Source organism: Corapipo altera, unplaced genomic scaffold (genome assembly GCF_003945725.1).
Source record: "Corapipo altera isolate COAL_440 unplaced genomic scaffold, ASM394572v1 23b, whole genome shotgun sequence".
In the NCBI taxonomy this organism is placed as follows: Eukaryota; Metazoa; Chordata; class Aves; order Passeriformes; family Pipridae; genus Corapipo; species Corapipo altera.
In genome coordinates, this window is record NW_020884885.1 from 4,849,997 (window position 1) to 4,871,892 (window position 21,896).

Sequence of the window (21,896 nt, forward strand, 5' to 3'; positions counted from 1 at the left end):
AGTAGCCATAATACCTGAATTCTCCTTCCCTTCCTTTGTTGTCTCCCATGGAGCAAGAAAGACAGAGAGGAAACTCCACCCCACAGACCTTATTCCACAATTTACATGGATTAGTGGTTCCAGGGTTGTCCATACGGCACCTTTTGCCGATAGTAAATTCCTCTGCTCTTCCTCCCACCCTCTTTCTGGCTAAAATTACACTTAATTTAATAGTAATTGCTGCAAAAACTAAGAGGGTGATTGTCTGTAGTCCATTAAGGAGATTATTTGGTGAGAAGTAATCATATGGAGTTTAAAAAGGGCAAGTGCTGGATTCGGTGCCTGGGACAGGACAACCCTGATTGTGTGTATAGGCTGGGGAATGAGAAGCTGGAGAGCAGCACTGCGGAGGAAGACCTGGGGGTCCTGGTCAATGGCAAGTTGAATATGAGTCAGCAGTGCCCTGGCAGCCAGGAGGGCCAACTGTGTCCTGGGGGGCATCAGGCAAAGCATCACCAACCGGTCAACGGAGGGGACTGTCCCGCTCTGCTCTGCACTGGGGCAGCCTCGCCTTGAATATTGTGTGCAGTTTTGGGCACCACAATATGAAAAAGGAATTAAGCTATTAGAGAGCATCCAAAGGAGGGGCACGAGGATGGTGAAGGGTTAGGAGGGAAAGTCTTAAAAAAAGCAGCTGAGGTCACTTGGCTTTTTCAGCCTGGAGGAGAGAAAACTGAAGAGAGACCTCACAAGAGGAAGTGGAGGAGCAGGTACCGATCTCTTTACTCTTGTGACCAGTGACAGGACTAGAGGAAACAGCATGAAGATGAGTCAGGGGAGACTTAGTTTGAATATCAGGAAAAGGTTTTTCACCCAGAGGGTGGTTGGGCACTGGAACAGGCTCCTTGAGGAAGTGGTCACAGCACCAAGTCTGCCTGAGTTCAAGGAGCATTTGGACAACGCTCTCAGGCCAATGGTGTGACTCTTGGGGTGTCCTGTGCAGGGCCTGGAATTGGACTCAAGGATCCTGATGGGTCCCTTCCAATTCTGCATATTCTGTGATTCTATTGATAAGGGAAATGTAGTGCTTAGAGTTTTCAAGAAATTTTCAGGGAGAACGACTGAAACATTTTCTAGGGATGGACTGTGCCAACTACAGTTGTTATGGCTGATGAGCAGCTGGTTCTTTATGTGTAAGGCCTGGGCAGAATGATCTAAGCCCCACTCCAATAGTTACCTTGAGCATAAGGGAATTGCTTGGTCCAACAGCATGGAGTTTCCAATGAGGTGTGGAGAAGGCAGCAAACCTGTGACTTTGCTAATTTGACTACGGAACTCACTTTATTTTGACATGCATTGTTTAAAAATCAATGTGTGAAATTGGAGAAATTATCATTAGGAATCAGAGCACGAACAGAGCCATTTAGCTGCTAAAATTACTTGCAAGCATAGCTTGTTCTTTACCTAATACACTCCAAGGACTTTTACTTCAGTTCTTGCCAATGCTGCTTTCTACCTAACCTCAGATTATAACCTCAGATTATAACCTCTACTTAAGACTCATTCATAGAAAATTGGCTGATCCATTTCATTTTCTCACCAGACATATCTGACCATTTTCACAAGAATACTGTTGAATTTTTAAAACTGGATTCAATGTGTTCTACTTGAACACTTTGGCCTACACTACAGTACTTTGACCCTGAGCCAAGGTCACAAATTTCAGTACAATTGCACCTCTAGATTTTGTAGCATTTCTCTTCCTTCCTATCCGGGAACTTAGGCAGCATATTGCCAGTGTAGCAAGTGACTCAGTTTAGGCTCCTTGTTATGTATGCATGCATGTGAGTTTAGTTCTGAAGCAGTTTTAAGTTTTAATAAAGACTTTCTCACAGATATTAACAGAAGAACTAAACAAGGGTATGATTCTTCAGAAAATTAGCTGAAACAACAGAATAGCATAAGGTAAGATGCCTGGAAATAGAAATACTGTTTTTAAGAGTTGGCTCTATTTTCTAAGCAGATTCCCTAGCAACTGAAATAGCACTTCCCAATGCGGAAGCAAAGCTGAGATGTTCCTCTTTTGTTTGTGGGAGCTTCTTCACCCAGAATGAATTAGTGAGGCAAGAAAGAGCCAGAAAAAGAATGGAGATGTGTGGGCATCAGGCCATCAAGCAACAGAGGGCAGTTTGTGGAGCGTAAGGATAATGATAAAGTCAAAGTGGTTTCCCTTTCCTCAGTCATGCTTGTCAAGTCACCTCTTGTCAGTGTAGCCTCATTACTATTCCACAGCAGAACACAATGTTCAATAGGAGCAAAAGGGCAATGGCAGGGAATGCCACCAACACTACAGTCTGCTTCTGTGTTTCTCACTCCTTGCCATAAAGCATATTGTACTGGAGCATCCAGCAGTGCTTAGCTAATGGAGAAACATCAAATAAACCTGGCTGCCATAGGATTAAGCCAATTGAGTTTAAATAAAACAGCACAAGCAAGATGAAGTGGATGTTTTCCAATTGCATACAAAGTTACAGAAAAATCTACCTACTGCAGATCAGTTCCCCACTGAAAACCACACACTGCAATGGTAAACTCACAGAACCCAGTTACCTTCCTTTATTACCATCAACAGAACCCTTTTTCAGATGTTTTTAGCGTTTAAGATTTCACACGGGGTTTTTTCTTCCTTAACAAACAAGTGAGGTTTTCTTCTTTGAAGGGGGTAAACTTCTCTGTGATAGATCATTTGCTAACTCTGAGAGGAATTGTAAATAAATAATAAACTATTATGGGTCAGAAATTGCTGGTCCTGACCACCATACAAATTGTCCTGCTACCTTTCCTTTAGGAAACTTAAGACACCTGTAGTGACCCTGAGCTTGACATTGGAAAAGAAAGTAGCTGAGCCTTTTGATATGTAGCTGACTAGAGAAGGGGCTAAGAAACATACAGTCCACAGAAGGACTAAACCTATGTGAGATATAAGCTTACTTGTCTGAGGCATAAAAGTGTTTGGGATGGGAAACCCCGTGGAGTACATGAGAGGCTGGACAAGTGGCAGCAATGCCTGGAACACATCAGCTCATGTAGGGCTTCCCTAAGCTTTGCAACCCCCCTGTGAACAGTGTGCAGCTCTCACTGCCTATCAAAGCCCCTTCTCACCCTTTTCTCACTCTCAGGTTCTGAAAGTGTGAGTTATTCTCAACCTTCAGAGGCACCCAGTCCCTATCACAGACTGAAATCCACCATGTGGGACAGCGAGCACAACTGATTGCCCACCTACACCAGTCCTCACTTCAGGCAGAAACCTGGGAGAAGGTTGCACGTACTTGCAGCTTCCACTGAGCGGCACCTGGTGACAGAAAGATAAGTAAGTCTCCCAGCGCTGCAGCTTCTTCTGGGGACTCTGAAAGAACTGGGAATGACCCGGCTGGCAGCTGCGGGAATAGCCGTTCAGACATGCATAGCTGAAGCCAAATGGAGGGGAGAAATGGGACCTGACAGTTTTGGTGCTATTTCTAGGCAGTTGTCAAATCCACACCAGGATTTCAACTCATCAAGAAACAAGTAATTTGAGATACAAAAATATCCTCTAAGCATCTTAAGCTGTATCATTTTGCACTAAAAGTCATTGTCTAAAATGTACAAATTGCCCTGTACCCCTCTTCCCTCTCCTAAGTGTCCTAAGAGTTAGGTCCCTGCTTGGCAAGCCTTAACATTTCCCTGTAAAGCTTTGCTGTGGGCAGGCAAAAAGCCTCACAGCTGGGAAACGTGGGTTGAAATGCCATCCAACAATGGAAGATGCTGAGTCTCCTGCCTTCTAGAAGACAATGTTATCAATGTGCTGCATTTTGAGAGAGCTTTGAGTCTATAGGCATATGCTAGATATTATCTGAGATAGTGTAACAGGCTGAGCCCCGATCAAAACAAAGAGAAGGGCTGATCAGGAGTAGATCCTAAGAGAGATCTCTCAAATGTAATAGGTTATGTGTTGTGCTGGATGATGCAATTGGGGTGATTCAGGCCATGCATAGAAGGCACCGAGGATTTTTTTTTAAGTGAGCCCTCCCAAAGGCACTCTGTAGTGCTCCAATCCATGAAAATCAAAATGAACAGAGGCAATATAACATTCTTCAAACAATACAAGCTAATTCCTTCAATTGTTGTCATCAGACTGAGGCTTGGAGAGTTCAGCACTGAACACCTGCTGAACCACCCACTGATTTTCGACTTAGCAGCATTGCTAAAAATGAGGTGGCATCCACATGGGACATGTATCCATTTGAGATACTGTGCAATATTCCCCTCAGCGTGTCTTAGAGAATGCAAAGGGCTTTTATTGGCATCCGAGAAGTCTAACACACACCCCAGAGCACTTTGAGAGAAAAGACTTTAGAGCCCAAGGGGAATCATTACATGATTGCATGATACATGATACATCATTACATGTTTGCATGAGCTGGCTCCTACAAGGCCTACGCAATATAGCATAGATGTTGCCTATCAGAATTTCAAAATAAGGCCATTAGACGCAAACAAGCACATCTGCCCAGGCAAAGCCTGCAGGCTATGTTAGGGTAGCCAAAATGCCTATGTGGAAAGAGAAGTGTGCCAATTTGATTAAACTAGTTCTTGGACACATCCAGAATAAACCACTAACTCAATGAAGAGACATCTTTTTGCCATCTTGCCACCTGATGCCAGTGCTGGCAGGGCTAAGGGAATTTGGGTGCATCAACAGAGAACATACCTCTAGCTCTGCACTCCTGATTGGCTGCTGTACATAGTGTGTATGCTGAAAATAAGATTTCTGAAGGAGAATGGACATACAGCCTTCACAAAACACCTGAAAGCACAGTCTCACCTTGGTGGAGTTGGCATGCTAAGTTCAATTGCTTGAAACAGATTTATTGTATAGTTACTGTTTAAAAATGACAATTTCTACTCTAGGGAATATAACTAGCCTGTGGGGATCAACAGAATAGATGAGGTGGCACTGGGCCATGAGGCTGCACACAGACTACATTCAGCAGAGCCAGGAATGGCCTCTGACTTAGACAGGAAGGGGTATAGCTGAGAAGCTGTAGATGAGGATAAATGAGCTCAGTAATGAGGCTGTGTTCTGGGAGGTAGCAATGCGAGTCAAAGGTAGAAGTCAAAGGAATTTTAAATTATTTTAAGCAACTATCTGAAATGCCCCCATTCTCCTGTGCAATCTTTTTTGTTCCACAGCAGGCAGGGCACTGCAACTCCTATACGTCTTCCCCAGGGCTGTGGGTGTTGTAAAGCAGAGGTAGCATCTGCGCCATCTGCCTGAGACTAGCCAGGAGTGAAGAAAAAAGGAAAACCTTGAAAAGGGGGACTAATACCTACAGTCTTGCTCCCCTTATGATGTTAGTTGGAACATGTTAGTCACTTCTGTGGACCTTGGTAGAAGGATAGAGTTGCCTTTTTGCAGTCTGCAAGCAGAGACGATGGAGTAGATAGCTCTGTGTCAAACGAGACATCTGGCTTATAGCACCTCAGCACTCATAGCACTGTTTCAGCTTCACTGGCCAGGCCACCAGTGGAGAGACACAGTGGCTGCAAATGTGACATCTTGTTGAACCATATTTAGAGTTGAATTCTGAGTGGCATCACTGATTAGTCTTGTACCAACACTGAAGCATGGGAATACCCTCTTGAGCACGAAGGTCCTTGTAAAAAGCACTTACAAGTACAGCCAACAGCTGCAGGGTGATAGGACAGGCAGCAAGTGGCCTCATAACAGATGACCATTTGGGGAAAGCTGAGTATAATTAAGTCTGGGCTTGTTAATGGCGTTTAAAATAAAGAATATCCCACCAAATGAATTAACAACTGCAATTCATTCCTATTATCATGAGGTCATGAAGAGGAATTGCGTTCTCCTAGCAGCTGCTGTTTCAAGATCAGTGGCTGAGAACAGCTGTTGCCTAATGGGGTCATACTTTCAAGTGTTATGGACATGCTGAACAGGACCAGGCCAATCCATATGCATAGAGGGATGGACATCAAGAACATCTATTTTTTCTGCACAGCTAACCAGAAAAGTCCTGTGTTTCAGTCTCAAGCCGTGTTTCCTAATATTAGAGAGAAGCAGGTTGCTGCAGATGGACATACAATGAGAAGGGAGAATACAAGAATTCATATGAACAGGGAAAGACCTGCTGTCTGACAGTGTTGGCAGGACTTCAAAGCGAAAGATACCAGTCTCAAAAGCCTATCAACACACTCAGACAGTTCATTTACTCTCCTGACACTTTTCATTTATCAACAGGCACTGGTTTAAAGGACAGGGATTTTTCTTGCCATCTTCATTTTTGGAAATGAAGCATGTTTTTCAGGCATTTGCACAGAGAGACTCGAAGGTTCTATAATGGTGTGACTAGAGATGAACTCCCCAGATACTGTGAACTAACTTAGCTCCAAGGAATCATGCTTACTTATAACAGATAAGGAAACAGGGGTTTCAGGTTGCTAAGGCAGGTGCAAAAGGCAGAAAAAATAAATTAGATGGATAAAAACACCCACATTTACACCAGCCCCAGAGAGCTCACCTTTTTTTTTAATTTCTTCTTAAAATATCTTCAATTTTAATCTCTTTTTGCTAGATAGACCACATTAAAGGGAAAACCTAAAGTGACTGCAGAGGTATATGTGGCAAAAGGACCATTTTTCCAAAAAGTTGAAATGATGTGCTAAAAACTTGCCACTTAAGGAGTGTTGATTTCTGTTTCAAATTACTTCCCTCCTCATATTATTCCCATGCACAAGTAGAGAGTGGGAAAGAAGATGGACTGAGAGCTGAAAAGTACATATAAGTGTTATCCTAGTAATAATTTTTGTTGGCCTATGGACTCATTCATGATAGCAAGGCTAGAGAGATTAATGACAGGAAAAAAATATGTTTTTATAGCAGCCTTCATTCTAAGAAATTCCCAAAGACTTCAAATATCTCATCTGATAGACAAACTACACCGGGAAATGTCATTTTACCACAGAGACACCACACTGGAAATGTGATATAGCAGTTAATTAACTGCATGCAGTCAAAGTTGTGCATACATACAGGAAGAAACAAAAGGAAAAATCTGAAACCATGAGGATAAATTTATGGGTGCAGGGCATCTTTATAAATAAGCTTATTCTAAACATACATGGCAGCTAAAAACCACAAAACAAACATAGTCTGTTCACCATAGAGCTAACAACGTTCAAAGGCTGCTGCAATGAAGCAAAGCTTTCCATCAGCTTCAGTGAGGACTGGCTCAGGCACCGGGAAATAAAGCTTTCCTAATGTTCTTTCTTGTCCTGTTGCTATTTGTTTGTTTGTTCGTTCACTTCCTTCTGTCCTTTATGTCTGTTGGGAGCATTTTTCTCTCCTGCCATTAACAGAATTGCACTTAGGTTTTTACTCAACAAAACACCTACCTCCTCTGCAACAGAGGCAGCTGAAAAGCAATTGCTGACTAAAGAAAACATGAGTATTACTTGTCTACTTAAGATTTGCTAAAGATTGGTTTATGAAAGCTTCTGCTGCTTTTGACTGTGACTCAAATGCCACCTGAATCTCTCTTCTTCGATGTTTAAGCCTTTCTCTCTCATAGCTTTCAGGGTAAGGAGAGCTTCCTGGTTTTTAATAACTTTATGATGAAAACTCACATGTGCCTGGGGATGGACCTGAAAAGCTTTAGTCTTGAATTATTAACTGATGATTAAAAACTGTCCTCATTTGGTCCTTGATTCAGCAAACCTTCCTTCTTTCAGAGAATTTGCTGAAAATTAAGCTTCTCTGAGGAAAGTAGGATTCTGATGTGGGTTTGTTATATGCTGTCAGTTTTGCTGTGGCTGAAAAAAGACAGCTGAATATCCAGAAAGAAAATACTATGTACTGACCACCATCTCCTGTCACTTGAGCACAGCTCCACACCCTCTACCAGTAAAATACAGTCCCTCTGTTCTACCAAAGCTCCAACCACCTTGACAAAGCACAGCTGAGACAGCCACACCACCAGGGAAGTATACACCAGACAGCTGTAAAGCCAGTCACAAAGATATCTCCTGCTGCACTGCAGTCACAAGTGATATGTATTTCCTGCTATCAGACTGATATGCAATGACAATGCCTCTCTGCTACTATCAGTAGCGCAGATATTTACCAGTAATACAAAGGAAGGGGTAAAGAAGCCCTAGCATCCATCCTAGATCCAGTGATCAAGCAAGCAAACTTGATTGCACCAAGATCATCCCCTGCCTCCCAAGGAGATTCAGATGTGTGGCTTCACCAAGCATTTCCATCCCATCTGGCATGCAGTGATGTAATAATATCACTGTGTTGTCATCAATATTGGGTATGCTAGATGCCTGCTGCAGTCCTCTGTAACCATCAGGTTGCAGGATCCACTGTGCGGACTCCATTTGTTAATCTTCAGGATATTTCCTATTGGAGACCATCTTTTTAGGCCAATTTGAGGTTACTGGCTTCAGGAGACTGGAAGCTATTTACCTCCCAGGTTGAGTATGAAGTGCTGCAGGTCTAAGACAGGCTGCAAAGCATTCAATTGTGACAGGGTTCATAATCCCTGCCCTCTAGTAGCCAGCCTCATCTAGGATGCTAAAGAATTTTCCAAGGCTGACCTAAGCCACCTCAAATGCTTAGAAGACTCTTTTCCTCCTGTGTCAACAAAGAATGGGCCAAGCTCACTTTGTTAACCTCTAGATGTATTTTTCAAGGCCACTTCAGCCCAAGAACAAGATCCCCAGTTCTCCAAAATAATATTCTCTCTCTAGAGACATCTGCAATTTCAACAAGTTCAAAATGAGTTTCTAAAACAAGAAACACAAAAATTCTGATTCAGGCCTTTCTCTTCTCCTGCTGAAATGTGTTATCTCCCTATTTATGTAAATAATTAAAGTAGGACAGTTCCCACAAGAAAGGCTGAGGGACGCTCTGCTTCAGAACATCTTGTGGCTGATATTCAGAACTTTTGCCGAAATTATAAGAAAAAAAGTAAATAAATCTTTAATCCAATTTTCTCTCATGCACCTCAGCAAGCTTCTCTCTCTCAGTTACTTGTGAATATGTCTCATCAGCTAAAAGCCTTGTTTGAACCCACAGAGCATCCCAGCAAAAGTTTTATAAAACTATCAGATTCTTCTAAAAGGCTCCTCTTTTGATGACTTGGTTGGCTCCAAAAATCCCAGCTCAACTCTAATAATTAGTTCAGATTTTAGCCATTTACCCAGATGGCGTCTCTGACCCCTGTCCCCTGAGTCCAGTCATTTGGATCAAGAAATTATGAGAAATAAGGAAACAGATTCGTTAATATTTAAAGGAATAAAGGGGTGGAAAGGATCGGTGGGTACAAAAGGAAGCTGGATAATGAGATACTAATCTGTTTTCCTGAAGAGTTTTTAATTCCTCAAATCCAAATTACTTTAAATAGCCTTATGAAGAATGATGAAATGTGGACACTAACTTTACAGTTAAGTCTGATTTTTTTTTAAGAGATTTCTCTGGGTATAAGAGAAAGATGAGATGATTTTGGAAGCAAATAGGGATTTTTAACTGTGCTTCGTCACCCCTCAGTGATGTGGTGAGATTCTGCTGTCACCGACTCTAGGAAATTCATACCAGATCACTTAAGTGTTTCTCAGGGTATACAGAGGAGTTTGATCTTTTCCAGTACTTAAGATAAATTACTCATAAAAATCAAAAGCATATCATTCCTCTTTCAAGAAGATGGAGGAAAGACATGATATAAGAATAAAACCTTCTGCCACTGCTGTTCTCAGGTAAAGTTCCAACACCAGCAGTTTGTTAGGTGAATGAAACCACTGCCTCACAATTAATTTCCTAATTATGATGAGCATCAACTTCATATCTTAGCAAAAGAGCCCATAAGACCCACTGACTTTATTGTTATTCCACCATCAGTAAGGCTGTTGGGGACTAAAAGGGGCTGCCTTCCCTGGTGCTCAGAAGCCACACTTCTTTGATAATTATGCACCATATGTCCTATAGCAAGGTGCTGAAGAGTTTCCTTAAATAGGGATAATTCCAGTTGCTTGGCAGTAATCACATTAATGGAAGGAGAAGGAGTAGTTTCCTTAAGTCATTCCACTTATCTTCCAGTTATGGTGCTGATTCAAAGGTGGTTTTCTCCTTTCCCTTGGTGGTATGTCCTTTTCTGAGATGTGCTGTAGCAACTGTCATCACTCTGGTAAGAACAGAGCTCCAGGCTTACTTAGGAAACTTCAGAAGCATAGAAAATTGCTGGTGGGAAGTGAAATGAGTTGTCTTCTGTTTGTGAATGGGCTAAGCAGCAAAACCTTTTTTAAAGTCTAAGATTCAGTGACACGGTGTGATCCTTACACTCAACACTGAGGAAAATTGCCAAGCTGGAGAAGAACTTCACAGCAGAAAACCCTTCATCCTCCCTCTGATCCTCTAGTTGCTGCTGTCTCCTCTAAAGAACCTGTCCTCAGGCACTGTACACTCACCACATGCCCACACATCAGCAGGGCTCAGATCTTGATATCATATGCCCGTATTTGAACCCTGTCAATCAACCTTTCACTTTTACCTTCTGTGTTCAGAAGTACAAGCTGGCCCAAGTATGCTTGTGCCTCACCTAATATCTACCTTCCATGACTCTAAGTAGACTTGCAGGGAAATCTTGCACTGAAAAAACCCTCTGACAGCAATTTCACAATTCCCTCTGTCTGTGTGCTCCTACCTTATAGTTTTCATGACATAGTATATAACTGCAAATCTTTTCTGGCACCTCACGTCATACTTCCTTGTGGCCACTGCTGCAGTGACAAGTGCTTCTGCAAAGCAGTGGCAAGACTGGGACCTCAGACCTGCAGGTCCTTGCAAGGGAACTTAAAGTCCAGGAATTTCTTTGAGTTTGGCTTTTTCCTGAAACCACAAATGTATTCCTCTTCCTTTATGTCTGCTTTACAGCAATTCGTAACTTCTGTTCTTTTGCTATCTCACGTCTCCATGTTCTGAAAGAATCAGGAAACTCAACAATTCATATTATGGAAAAAAGTAATTGTTTTATCCTTTCTTTTTGTTTTAAAATGCTTTTTTAATGTTCAAAAGCCAGTGTTTCTTTCCATCTGGCAGAGTTTAAATACCCTTTTTTATCAGCCAGGACGACTTATAAAGAACATAAATATTTTGCAATTCCTTGAAGGGCCTTTTGAACATATTGCTGTAAGTATACATGGGGGATTGTTTGGAACAAAGTAACTTAAAAACAGATGATCAAACAGAAGGGCTTTATCCAATATTGACATAGTCCTAACTGAATTCCCCATACATGCATAACTTCATCAGAATGAAAACCCCCTGGAGTACTGAAACACAGAAAGGAACATAAGCTCAGAATAGGATGGGAAGTTTGGGATCTGCTGCTCATGGCTTGACTGATTTTTCTTTGCAGAAATTGCAAACATAAGTCCTCCATAAGGATTGCCCATACTCTTGGACAGTTTCTTCAGAGAGTATGGTATGGATACTACTTGATTTTCAGAACTGTCAGCATAAGCAACGTGAAAGGAGTAAACTTCCTGTAGGCAAATTGCTAACCACAGTTTGATGAACCTCTTCATTTTAATCCACAATTTGCTTAAGTGATTTATAAATACAGGTATCATGACACCATGTTGCAGGAGTCAGAGTGCTGATTTAAATCAAGCTCCTCTCGCCTTCCTACATGGACATAAATGGTGAAGGTAAAGGGAGACTGCAAAGGGATATTAAGTGGTGTGTGTACCAGTGACCTTAAGTTAAAGCTGGGCAAATGCACAGGGAGCGCATCTGATTTCCTTCTCATTTTCTCATGATTATCCACTAGGAAATTCTGCCCTACTTTACATCAGAACGTCTTTCAAAACTAATTAAGATGGTGTGCAGCACTTATTAGGCAGATACTTATGCTTTCTGGTAGTTCTTCACTTCTTAAAAAAACCCCAAAGTTCCTGATGAAGAAGAATCCACAGGAAGAGACTCCTGATCATGCAACATGTTCACTGAATCACTTACTGATAAGACTGCCATGAAATGGCATTGGGGAAGATGGAAGTCTGAACTCCTGCAGCTGAAACTTGGGCATTCTATGTTTTCTTTCCAGAGGAGCTGCTTTGTGAGGAGACCCAGCCATGCTTCTTTGATCCAGTCACTGCTCATTAGAAGTCTGTAGGGAACTGGCAAAGGAGGGAGAGAACTAAGTCTTGAGCAAGGTGAATATGCTTGGCAGTCTGCAGTAGGGAATAGGGAAAATTCAGACCTAAGTGGCAATTAGAGAGTAACAAAGCCCTTTGCAGCTTACAAGTGAATGTGGGCAGGAAGATCAGAAGACTCAGATGAGATGCATGGCATTGCAGAGAGAGGCTAAAGCCACAGCAGCACAAAATGAGGCTGCACTGCAAAGTGAGTTTTTCCAGAGGTAGATAGGTCAAAGGCATGTCCAGTGGTTAAGCAGAGCTTATCTGCCTGTGCTGAACTTCCTATAGTCTAGGGATTTTTCAAGATGCATGGCCAAATGGCAGAGTCATGATCATAGGTCCACATGCCCCTAACCATTAGCAGTCAGCCTGCACGTAACTGTTGAAGACTACAAATACCAGTTATCATGATGGAACCCAAGGCATCATTGTATTAAATGGGAATTCGGCAGAAAAATCTTTCTTTAACAAATGTAGACAGAAAATTTCTGAATGGATGTTTTATTTACTGAGAGAACACTGGTAAAGGAAAAGAAAACAAAAATCTGAAAATAAAGTTTAGCAGTGCTTCCAAGAATGAGGAACCTGTCCTACAGGTCGTGGCAATTGGGCATGTGACTGTTGTCTCACAGTGTGATCCTGAGGAAGCCAATATGGGAAGTAGAGCCAACCTTACACCTCCTTTCCCTTCCCTGTTCAGAATTGTGACCTCAGCCAGCAGCACACATGGCTACATTTGCCCTCAGTCTGTATGACCAGATAGTATTATCCTCCCAGGCCATGGCCCTTCCACCAGGGCAACATCTGTCTGGACGCTATTTAGCAAGCCCAAAGTCAGATAAGGAAATTAAGCTACCTATCACAGGCCTACAATCAAATCTCAAGGCTTGCTAGATGCATTTGCATAAACATGCATTAACTCATACATCACCACTTGGCTATAAAGCTCTGTCTCTGGTTTTCCATGCTGAAAAAGAACGCTAAAAACCATAAACCAGATAATTAACTTTGGCAGATGAAAGAGCTGTCACTGAAAGATTTCAGGGCCCCTTTTGAAGGAAGGAAATAACCCAGTATACAAGGGGGGGATACTTGGGCACAGAGCAGGGAAGTGATCTGCCTGGCATTAGCCACAAGGCTCAGAACAACCATCTCCTTGATTGTCTGCAACTGCTTATGCCCATGAGCAGAAAAGCCTAAAAGGCTGTTTGGAAGCACAGCTGGTCATTCTCTCTTTCAAACTAAAAAGTATCCTCCACCCTGACCCCTCTCTGGGGTGAAAGGGCATTGCAGTACACATAGCATCACCTTCCATTGGGGCTACAACAACAGAGAGACCAAGAATTTACACTTACTTAAAAATCCTTGGCTGCTTTTATTTGTGGCTGGAATTAAATCCCAGTTCTAATGCATAATTTTATTCTGTTGAGTAAAATTTCTACATATTTTCTTTTAATTCTTTGGATATTTTTTCAAGTTTACTGTCTTTAACTGCCACATAACATGACTATGCATAAATAGATGCTAATTGTTACTATTATTATTATTATTATTATTATTGCTCCTTCACAGGTGAAGGGCCTGAAGAGCAAAACAAACACTAAAGGGACTCATCTTGGAATTGATTTTAGGGCATAAGTACAATTTCTGTTTTCTGCCCTCTATGGTGACACATATCTACACAGGTTTGTGAGCCAAACATCATCTGGACAGCATGTTCTGTGCACTGTGAGGCATCTTATAGCTCTACATGGAATGGACTGGAGCTTCCCAATGGAGTGATTTTTGGTTTGTTTAGTTTTAATGGAAACTATAGCAAAAAGAAGAAAAAAAATCACTTAAGTTGTGAAGTTGAGCAAGCAATCAGATGTTGAGAAATGAGAATAGAAACTTTCATTGCTTCCAGCTCAAGCAGGTTCTGTCTCAACAGATTCCTTCAAGAGGTCAGAAGTATCCCAAGATAAGCTGTGCTACTTCTCACCCAGCTCTGAAACACAATGATTGCCAAACTACTGTGTTTACCAAAACAGATGGAGATATCCATTGTAAAGCAGCCACACATATTTCTCATGCTGACTGAGGCACATTGGATGGCTAGCACTTCTGCTTAGTGCCTTAGTACCAGCAATTTTTATAATAATTTCAGCTCCCGTTTTCTATATCCCCATGCTAGAGACTATCTAGGACATTCTGCTCCTGGGCCTGCTGTTCAGCTCCCCTGGGTTTGCATTTGTAATGCTTTAGAGAGGGTTGATAAACACAGGCATATGTGAAGAGAAACAGCAACAAAAAAATCCTTCTTGCCTTTGAAGGGTTTATTTAAACTGACGTAAATCCTGAGTAAATTCTGCTCCTGGGAGCAGAAGTGTCAGAACTCGCCATTCAGGCTGTTGCTTTATTATCTAGACAGGTTACTGAGCAATGAATGAGCACTTGGAATCCACCAAGAAAGCTCTTGCAGGAAAACTTAACCCTAAATTCCACTCCTATAAAGATGCTGACTGAAGGCATGTTGAAAGCAAAATTTAAAATACCCTACTAGTTTTTTTTATAAGATATCTTACTTGACTTGTGTTTGGAAGGCTAGATAAGGAGGAGGCAGTGAGGGATTCACTGATATGTAGCAGAAGAATCAAGGAAAAGTGGCTGTGAGCTTATGGTTTGGACACAGAATCACAGAATATGCTGAGTTGGAAGGGACCCACAAGACTCATTGAGTCCATCTCTTAGCCCTGCACAGGACTATCCCCAAGAGTCACACCGTGTGCCTGAGGGTGTTGTCCAAAAGCTTCTTAACTCTGTCAGGCTTGTGCTGTGACCACTTCCCTGGGGAGCCTGTTCCAGTGCCCAACAACCCTCTGGGAGAAGAACCTTTTTCTAATATCCAACTTAAACTTTCCCTGACAACTTCAGGTCATTCCCTTGGGTACTGTCACTGTTCACCACTGTCCACCCCTCATCCCCTCACAAAGAAGTTTTACCTATCAAAGTACACAATAAGCAGTGACTTTATTTCACTGCTGCAAGTAAAGGGTTTTATTTACCTTTCCCTAATAATCACATAACTTTCTCCTGGGTTTCCTTCATAATTTTTGAAGTTTCCATTTTCTGTTGTAATTTGATTATTTGACTCCAGACTAGTTGTGTGGTTAATATTGATTTGCTCGGTACTGCTTGAAACTTCGTTCTCTGTTTGTACCAATTCAATTTCCTCCTGTTTGTTTTAATTCACTAACATTTACAGAAAGGACTAAGTCATTTTCTCCATATATATAATTAGTAAGGATGAAACCAATAGAGAGTTGGTGTCCCTTAGAGCCTAAGCAGGTCACTTGTAAATTAATTGCTGATTCTCAGATTCACTAGGGAATTTCTTACAAAATCATGTAGTATTTTTTCTACACATCTCATTTGGGATCCATGATGGGCTTCTTTGGGGCTGAATGGACACTTGAGGCAAAAGAAGTTATTGGCATAGGACTCTTGCCCCATATGATGAAGAAAGGCGAGATGTGTAATGAATGAGAATGGGGACTCCAGAAGGAGAAATGAAAATTTCACCATTATGGCAGTCATACTGTAGTGTAATGAATGATATTCTTTCCTTGTATTTGCCATAAAACAACTATGGAAAGCACAGAAACAGTTTTTATGGGAGGTCACTTCCATCTTATGCTTTTCCCATCTTTTTCTGGCACTGGGTCAAGATCCAGAATTCAGATTTACACAAATGCTGAATGCTCACGCATTAATTGAAATGCACTTTAAACCTCCCATCTGGGAGGGTGAGGAGGAAGGCAGCTTCCCCCCAAAATAATCAGAACTTTGGGAATAAAGAAAGTCAGATACCCCAAATCAGCAGATAGCTGGGATAAATTTGTCTCTGTGCTTCAGTTGTGTCTGAAGAGAAATAACAGCTTTGTTAAAATTAACAGTGGTTTTGAGAACATGGAAATGAATAAGCACCAAAGATGTCTATGAGAAAATCAATTTTTTTTTTTATTGTGTTTTGGATGGCGCACATTAAATGAGGAAAAAGAACACCCATTTCCTGAATACTGCAAATTTTTGTTTTCAGAACACTTATAAACCATTTTTATGCCTTTGGAGATCATGTACAGTTATTTATGTTTGTTATTAAAATGCATATTTGTATGCTAACCAGGTCTGTCCTTCCAATTCCTGCTCAGTGCCTGTTCAGTGAAACAAATTACAGGCACTCCTAATTTCCCACAAAGTTTAGACAAAACATGTGATAAACCTATCATATCTCCACCTCCTGATCCAATCCCTTTCAACAGCAAAAGGCTTCCAAAAATAGTAAGGGTAGAGACAGGAGATTTGGCTATGGGCTCCAATCTGGCAGGCTGTGCTGACTCCAGTTCCCTTTCTGTGAGCACTACTACATACCTGAAGAAGTAAAAAATAAATAAAAAATAAAAAAAAAAAAAATCTGTGCCCACCTCAGCCAGAGCAGCAGAAAAGTGATTACAGTTCTTGTGCATCAAGTGGTATGCATTTCCTTTGTACTCCTTGCCAAGCTCTTCCATAATCTTATCCACATCCTCTTCTGTGAAGTCTGTGGTGCCCAAGGCAATGGATTCTCTAGTTAAAACAAAACACACAACAGGAAACATGGAAAGATACAGTGAAGAGCATGATACATACTAAGGGAGAAGAAAATGATCAGATATTGGCAAGAAGGACAGGCTTAAACATTATGGACATCATATCTGAGGCTATCAGAGACTCTTACTAACAGAATGGCACAATAATATCCCCAGCTTTTCCACAAAGCAGGTTACCACACAGGCAACAGCCCCAAGAACTTCCTGCTCACCACCAGGGCAGTCTCAGCTCTGGGGGTCTGCTCTCACTCTGTCCATCATCCCACAACAGAAATTTCCATTATGACAGAGGAGATACCTTTTTTTCACAATTGAGAGGGTTCTCATGGGGTGGGCCAGGAAGAAGCAGACTGAAAACATGCAAAAACCTATTGCTTCTCCCAGTATTCACTCAATAGCACTTATTATAAAAGTCTCCAACAACCTTCAACATGAACAGGTGGTCTGAGAAGGTCAAGTGCCACCTGCCACGGGCATTTCCTTGACCCACAGTCCCACAGTTCGAGCACCTTGAACAACACATGAATGCAGCATCCTCCCAGACTCCTCTGGCAGCCCGTCTGTCCCTTGTGACAGAGGTACAGTAAACACAGGAGATGACTTCAGGTACTCTTTGCAGTATCCACAAATAGAAGTTAGTCATAAAAAGAGAAGTTTTATTTTTTCCCCTGTGCATTGGCTCTGTGTAACAGGTGAAACTGGGAGAACGGAAAACAAAAAAAATAGGAAAGAGAACTGCACTCCTTTGTAAACATGCTTTTAATCCCTGACAAACACAGTTCAGCACTGTTCCCTATTTGGTGTACATGCTCTTTTATCTATCTCCAAAATCCCTGCAGGGCTGCCTTTGAATTAGGATCATGTAAAGGGTGCAGCGAGGGCACTTATGAGGAGAGTGAAAGGGGGACCCAGAGGACAGGACTTCCCTGCTCCTCCAACATTGATGGCTACCAGGGGCAGGGGAGAAGATATAGAAAAGGGCCCTTACTTGAATTTAAAGGTCTCGCCAAGTTCTACCGCACTGCCAGGTGTGATCTCGAAAATCCCACTGAAAGGGTAGGGATGCCCTCCATAGGCAAACTCTGACAAGGAGAGAAACAGGCTGTGAGTAATTGAATTAACGCCATGTCAGGAAAAAGTCTATGGCAGCTGTCTGCACAGCTCAACATCAGCACCAGGGCCTGGGCTATTGCCAAAATCTTTTTCAGCCAGACTCAGAAAGCCATTTTCACTCTCTGGTTACCTATCAAACTGAGGGTGCCCTCACAGCCTCCCTCCATGCTAACACTACTGTTTTCCCACAGCACCAGGAAAACTCTCTGAGTCTGCCTCTGTGCCCACCCAGGTGACTTCCTCTCAATGGCAAGTTCTGCATTGAAGGCATCTGGATAAACTGTGAGAGGCTGCCAGTGGTGCTACTGAGCTTTAAGAAGTCTTTTCTGGAGTAGGGAGAAATCAAATCTTTCAGAGGTATTTACAGGCAGTGATTAGGAAGTCTTTGCAGAAAGCCAGGCTGATTGCATTCTGCTGCCTCAGCACACAGTCCCTCCATGTCATACAGGCCACCTTGCATAGCCTGTGAAACACAGCCTGTGGTCCTCACAGTGTCCCACAGGCCATCTCACAGGGCCTGTGAAAGCCTCTGTGCTCGAGATGGAAATGGCACCTCAGGGATTCTGTCTACTGAATTGCACTGGGTAAAAATACCATGAGTGAGAAGCCCAAGTCATTCCCATTTAATGTTGAAGAAGGAAACAGAAAGTCAGTGATGTTAGCCCATCCTTCACTGCACTACAGCTGTTTCCCCAAATCCCTTGAATTCACCTTTTGCAATGGGTGGCTCTAATCAGCTTTAGGTCTATCCAGACAATTTCAAAAGTCTTACAAGATATTTTCTTTTCCTGTAAGTCTGTTGTTTCAAATGAACGGTTTCCAAAATCTGGAAACCCAGATTACAAGATTTCTAGACCATAGGCATTCATAAAGAATGACTGGAAAATGGATTTACCCTGACAGGGAATTAGCATAAACACATATGCAGGTGTTAAAACACCACTGATCTTAAAACACTACTGATCTGCCTCTCTTTGCCCTCCTTCTCCCAACCCCATTTCTCCCATTCTCTATCCCTCTCCTTCACTACTCTTGGAACGGCTTTCCAACATAGCTCCTCCTATCTGCCATCCTACTCACACCTGCACAAGCTTAGAGGCTGCAGTTACATGCTGAAAATAAGAAGGGCTACATGATTCATGACAGAACTGCACAAGTTCCTCTTTGACTGCACAATGGACTCTAAAAAGAGAACTGTCTGAGTTTTTCATTCCTCAAAACATTCCTTGCCAAAAGCTGTAAATGTGGGATACTTTTCCATATCAGACTAGGCATATATTGTCCCATGTTCTGCAGGTAGTGAAAAGGAAATACTTCATACCTCTGCCGTAGATCTCGATGCCAGAGTGAAAGACACCAATCCCCAAGGTGGAGGTGTATTCATTTATCCAGTACTAAAGTAAAAGAAAAGTGGGAATTGGGAAGCATTAGTGGAAAAGAAACAAATGATCTTGCTCTAGGATATATCCCCTATCTCCCCAGTTCCTCTTAAGGAGAAGAGTGATTTTGAAATTATCTAGAGACAAACAAATTGAGACTCTTTACAGACCAACAGAAGTGGGCACTGTGTTTATACAGCTGGCTGGAATTAGGTCTCCAAAAATGCTCATTTAATCCTTTCCACATAAGGCACTAACCTGTATTAAGATATAACAACCTGAACCTCCATAAACGCAGTTGCTACAGGATGTGAAATTATTTATCTATCTTCTCACTTAAATACCTGACACTGAGCCAGTTTTATCAATTCACTTGCTTTATTTGATCTCAAAATCTGGAGTAAGAGAATCCCCAATTATTTTCCGCACACCTTTTTACATCACCTCCCAACATCTACTTATTAGTATTTTGGTTTTAAGCAAAAAGATCATAGAGACACAGGTCTGTTACCCTGATAGGTCAGAGGGGCACTATTTAGTAATTATCTATCAAACATTGGTAACTGTTTTATAGAAAAAAAAGGAACTTGGAGCATGCTAGTCAACATTTTGTTCAGTGGCACCATATACTATCAAGCACTGATTTCAGAAGAGACAGGGGCTTGATGTTCCAAAATTAGGTCCAAGATGACCAAACCTTCATCCAAGTCAGACAAATTTTCAAGAGGAGCTGTTAAGTGACTGTTGCTCTGTAGCCCAGCACTTCCCCATTACATTTAGAGCTGAGTAATGCCGCAGTCTAGTGTATGCATGTGATGCTCTTCCACCATTTTCACCATACCGTGAAGGACAGCACAGACACCCAAACAAGTCCCAGCTAAGCTAATTCTGGAGTGGGAAGCTGTACAGCCATGCCAGGGCAGTGCTGCACTGGAGATAATTAGCCCTGCCCAGCACCAGCATTTATTAGGTCAGCTGCAGAGCTGCGGTGCTACAGAAATTATGTTTTCAGGCACTGAGCAAACTGCACATGCCTGGTATATTTACAGTTCACTTACAGTTGCTGTGCAGTGAAGATATGTCTCTGGTAACTCAGAGCAACTAAATTCTTGTTTTAATCAAGCACTGCAAGGAAAGTGAGTGTTGTTCACTTGTTCCTGTACAAGGACATGACAGGTTCATTAAACTAAAATTCTCTTTTGGGTCTGGTGGCAGCTTCTTGTGGAGCCAGAGTAAGCTGCACCTTCCCTGTGTCTGGTGTCACTGACCTGCCATGGTATGAGTAAGAACCCCTCTGCTGTCAGGTGACCCGAGGTCTGGCATACTCCAACTACTGTACTCACACTGCTTGCTTATGTATTTATGACTGCAGTAGTTCCGTAAATCACCTGAAAATGTTTTCTGCAAGACCATTGCTACTGTGAAAAAACACAGTAGCTTTGATATGAAAAGCGTTGTCCCAGGCTTGACTTAATGTATAGCCAATCTTGATACCTTAAACCATGCCCCCAAAAATGCTTGCCTCTGGCAGTACAGCCAGAGTACAGTTCCATTTCCCTCCAGAAAACACTGTAATGCTACTTGTTCTTTGCAAGTTTTCTTATCACAAATGACGTATTGCTGCTGGAGGGCAGCAAACCACCTGACCCCAGCTGGACCCCTGCCCACTGCTCTCTGCAGACCTTGTGTAACCTCCACTTACCTCTTTACTTGAATTATGCAAACTCTTGTTTTTTAGGATACATCAGAGCATTAAACTGGAGCTGGGTCAGGTAGCTCTCAACCTCTGCCAGCTGGGACAGCATGTTAGCAGTGAACCCTCTGGTGAACACCGAGCCTAGTATTTAGGTGCCCTTGCCTTCTACTGCCCTTCTCCACAGTTCTCTGTTGCCCTGTCCTCTGCACCAGGAACATCCCTACTCTAATTGGGGAAGAAGATACAGAGGTGGAGGCCACATATGACACCAGGGGACTGTAGTGGGTTCGTTTCCTTTTCCTGGGAGGAAACCTAGGATAAGTCACCTGATTCATATTGACTCGGAAGATATTCCATACCACGTTATGTCAGCTCAGATATAAAGAGGGGAGAAGGAAGTAGCTCACTCTCTTCCATGATAGCTATCCGGCAGGACGGCTGCTCCTTGGAGGAAAGAGAAAGAGCACTTCGCTTACTGTGGGAAGTAGAATTTTACTGTTAGTTTCCTTTGCCTATGTGTTTGTAGTGTTATTAGTTTTTTCCTTTTTCTCCGTATAAATATAAAACTGCCTTTCTTGGTAAATCCCAGGTTTTTACGTTTTTTTTTCATCTCCCCTTTTCCCTCTGGGGGGGAGATCTGCACAGCCTTGGTGGACACCTGGCATTCAGCCAAAGTAAACTACCACAGGAACAAAAGCTTGTCTTCCCTGGACACATAACCCCCCATTTTTGTTCTTTGATCTCCCAAATCTTGTAGAATCATAGAATCATTAAGGTTGGAAAATACCTCTAAGATCATCAAGTCCAGCCATGGCACCCTACCATGTTCACCACTAAACTATG

At 42.2% G+C, this 21,896-nt stretch overlaps 1 protein-coding gene across 2 annotated transcripts in view; it reads right to left on the bottom strand.

Annotated features, from left to right (window-relative positions):
- LOC113946725 (deubiquitinase DESI2-like) overlaps window positions 1-21,896 on the bottom strand; it is a 71,889-nt gene that overhangs the window by 17,144 nt on the left and 32,849 nt on the right. For both annotated transcript variants that reach the window (XR_003527530.1, XM_027642436.1), the window contains exons 2-4: window positions 19,300-19,372; window positions 17,854-17,947; window positions 16,701-16,842 (exon numbers count right to left, since the gene is read on the bottom strand). Coding sequence is in view for 1 of the 2 variants with exons in the window: in XM_027642436.1 (XP_027498237.1) it covers window positions 16,701-16,842; window positions 17,854-17,947; window positions 19,300-19,372 (309 nt within the window). In the remaining variant the exon portion in view is untranslated. The remainder of the gene's footprint in view (window positions 1-16,700; window positions 16,843-17,853; window positions 17,948-19,299; window positions 19,373-21,896) is intronic.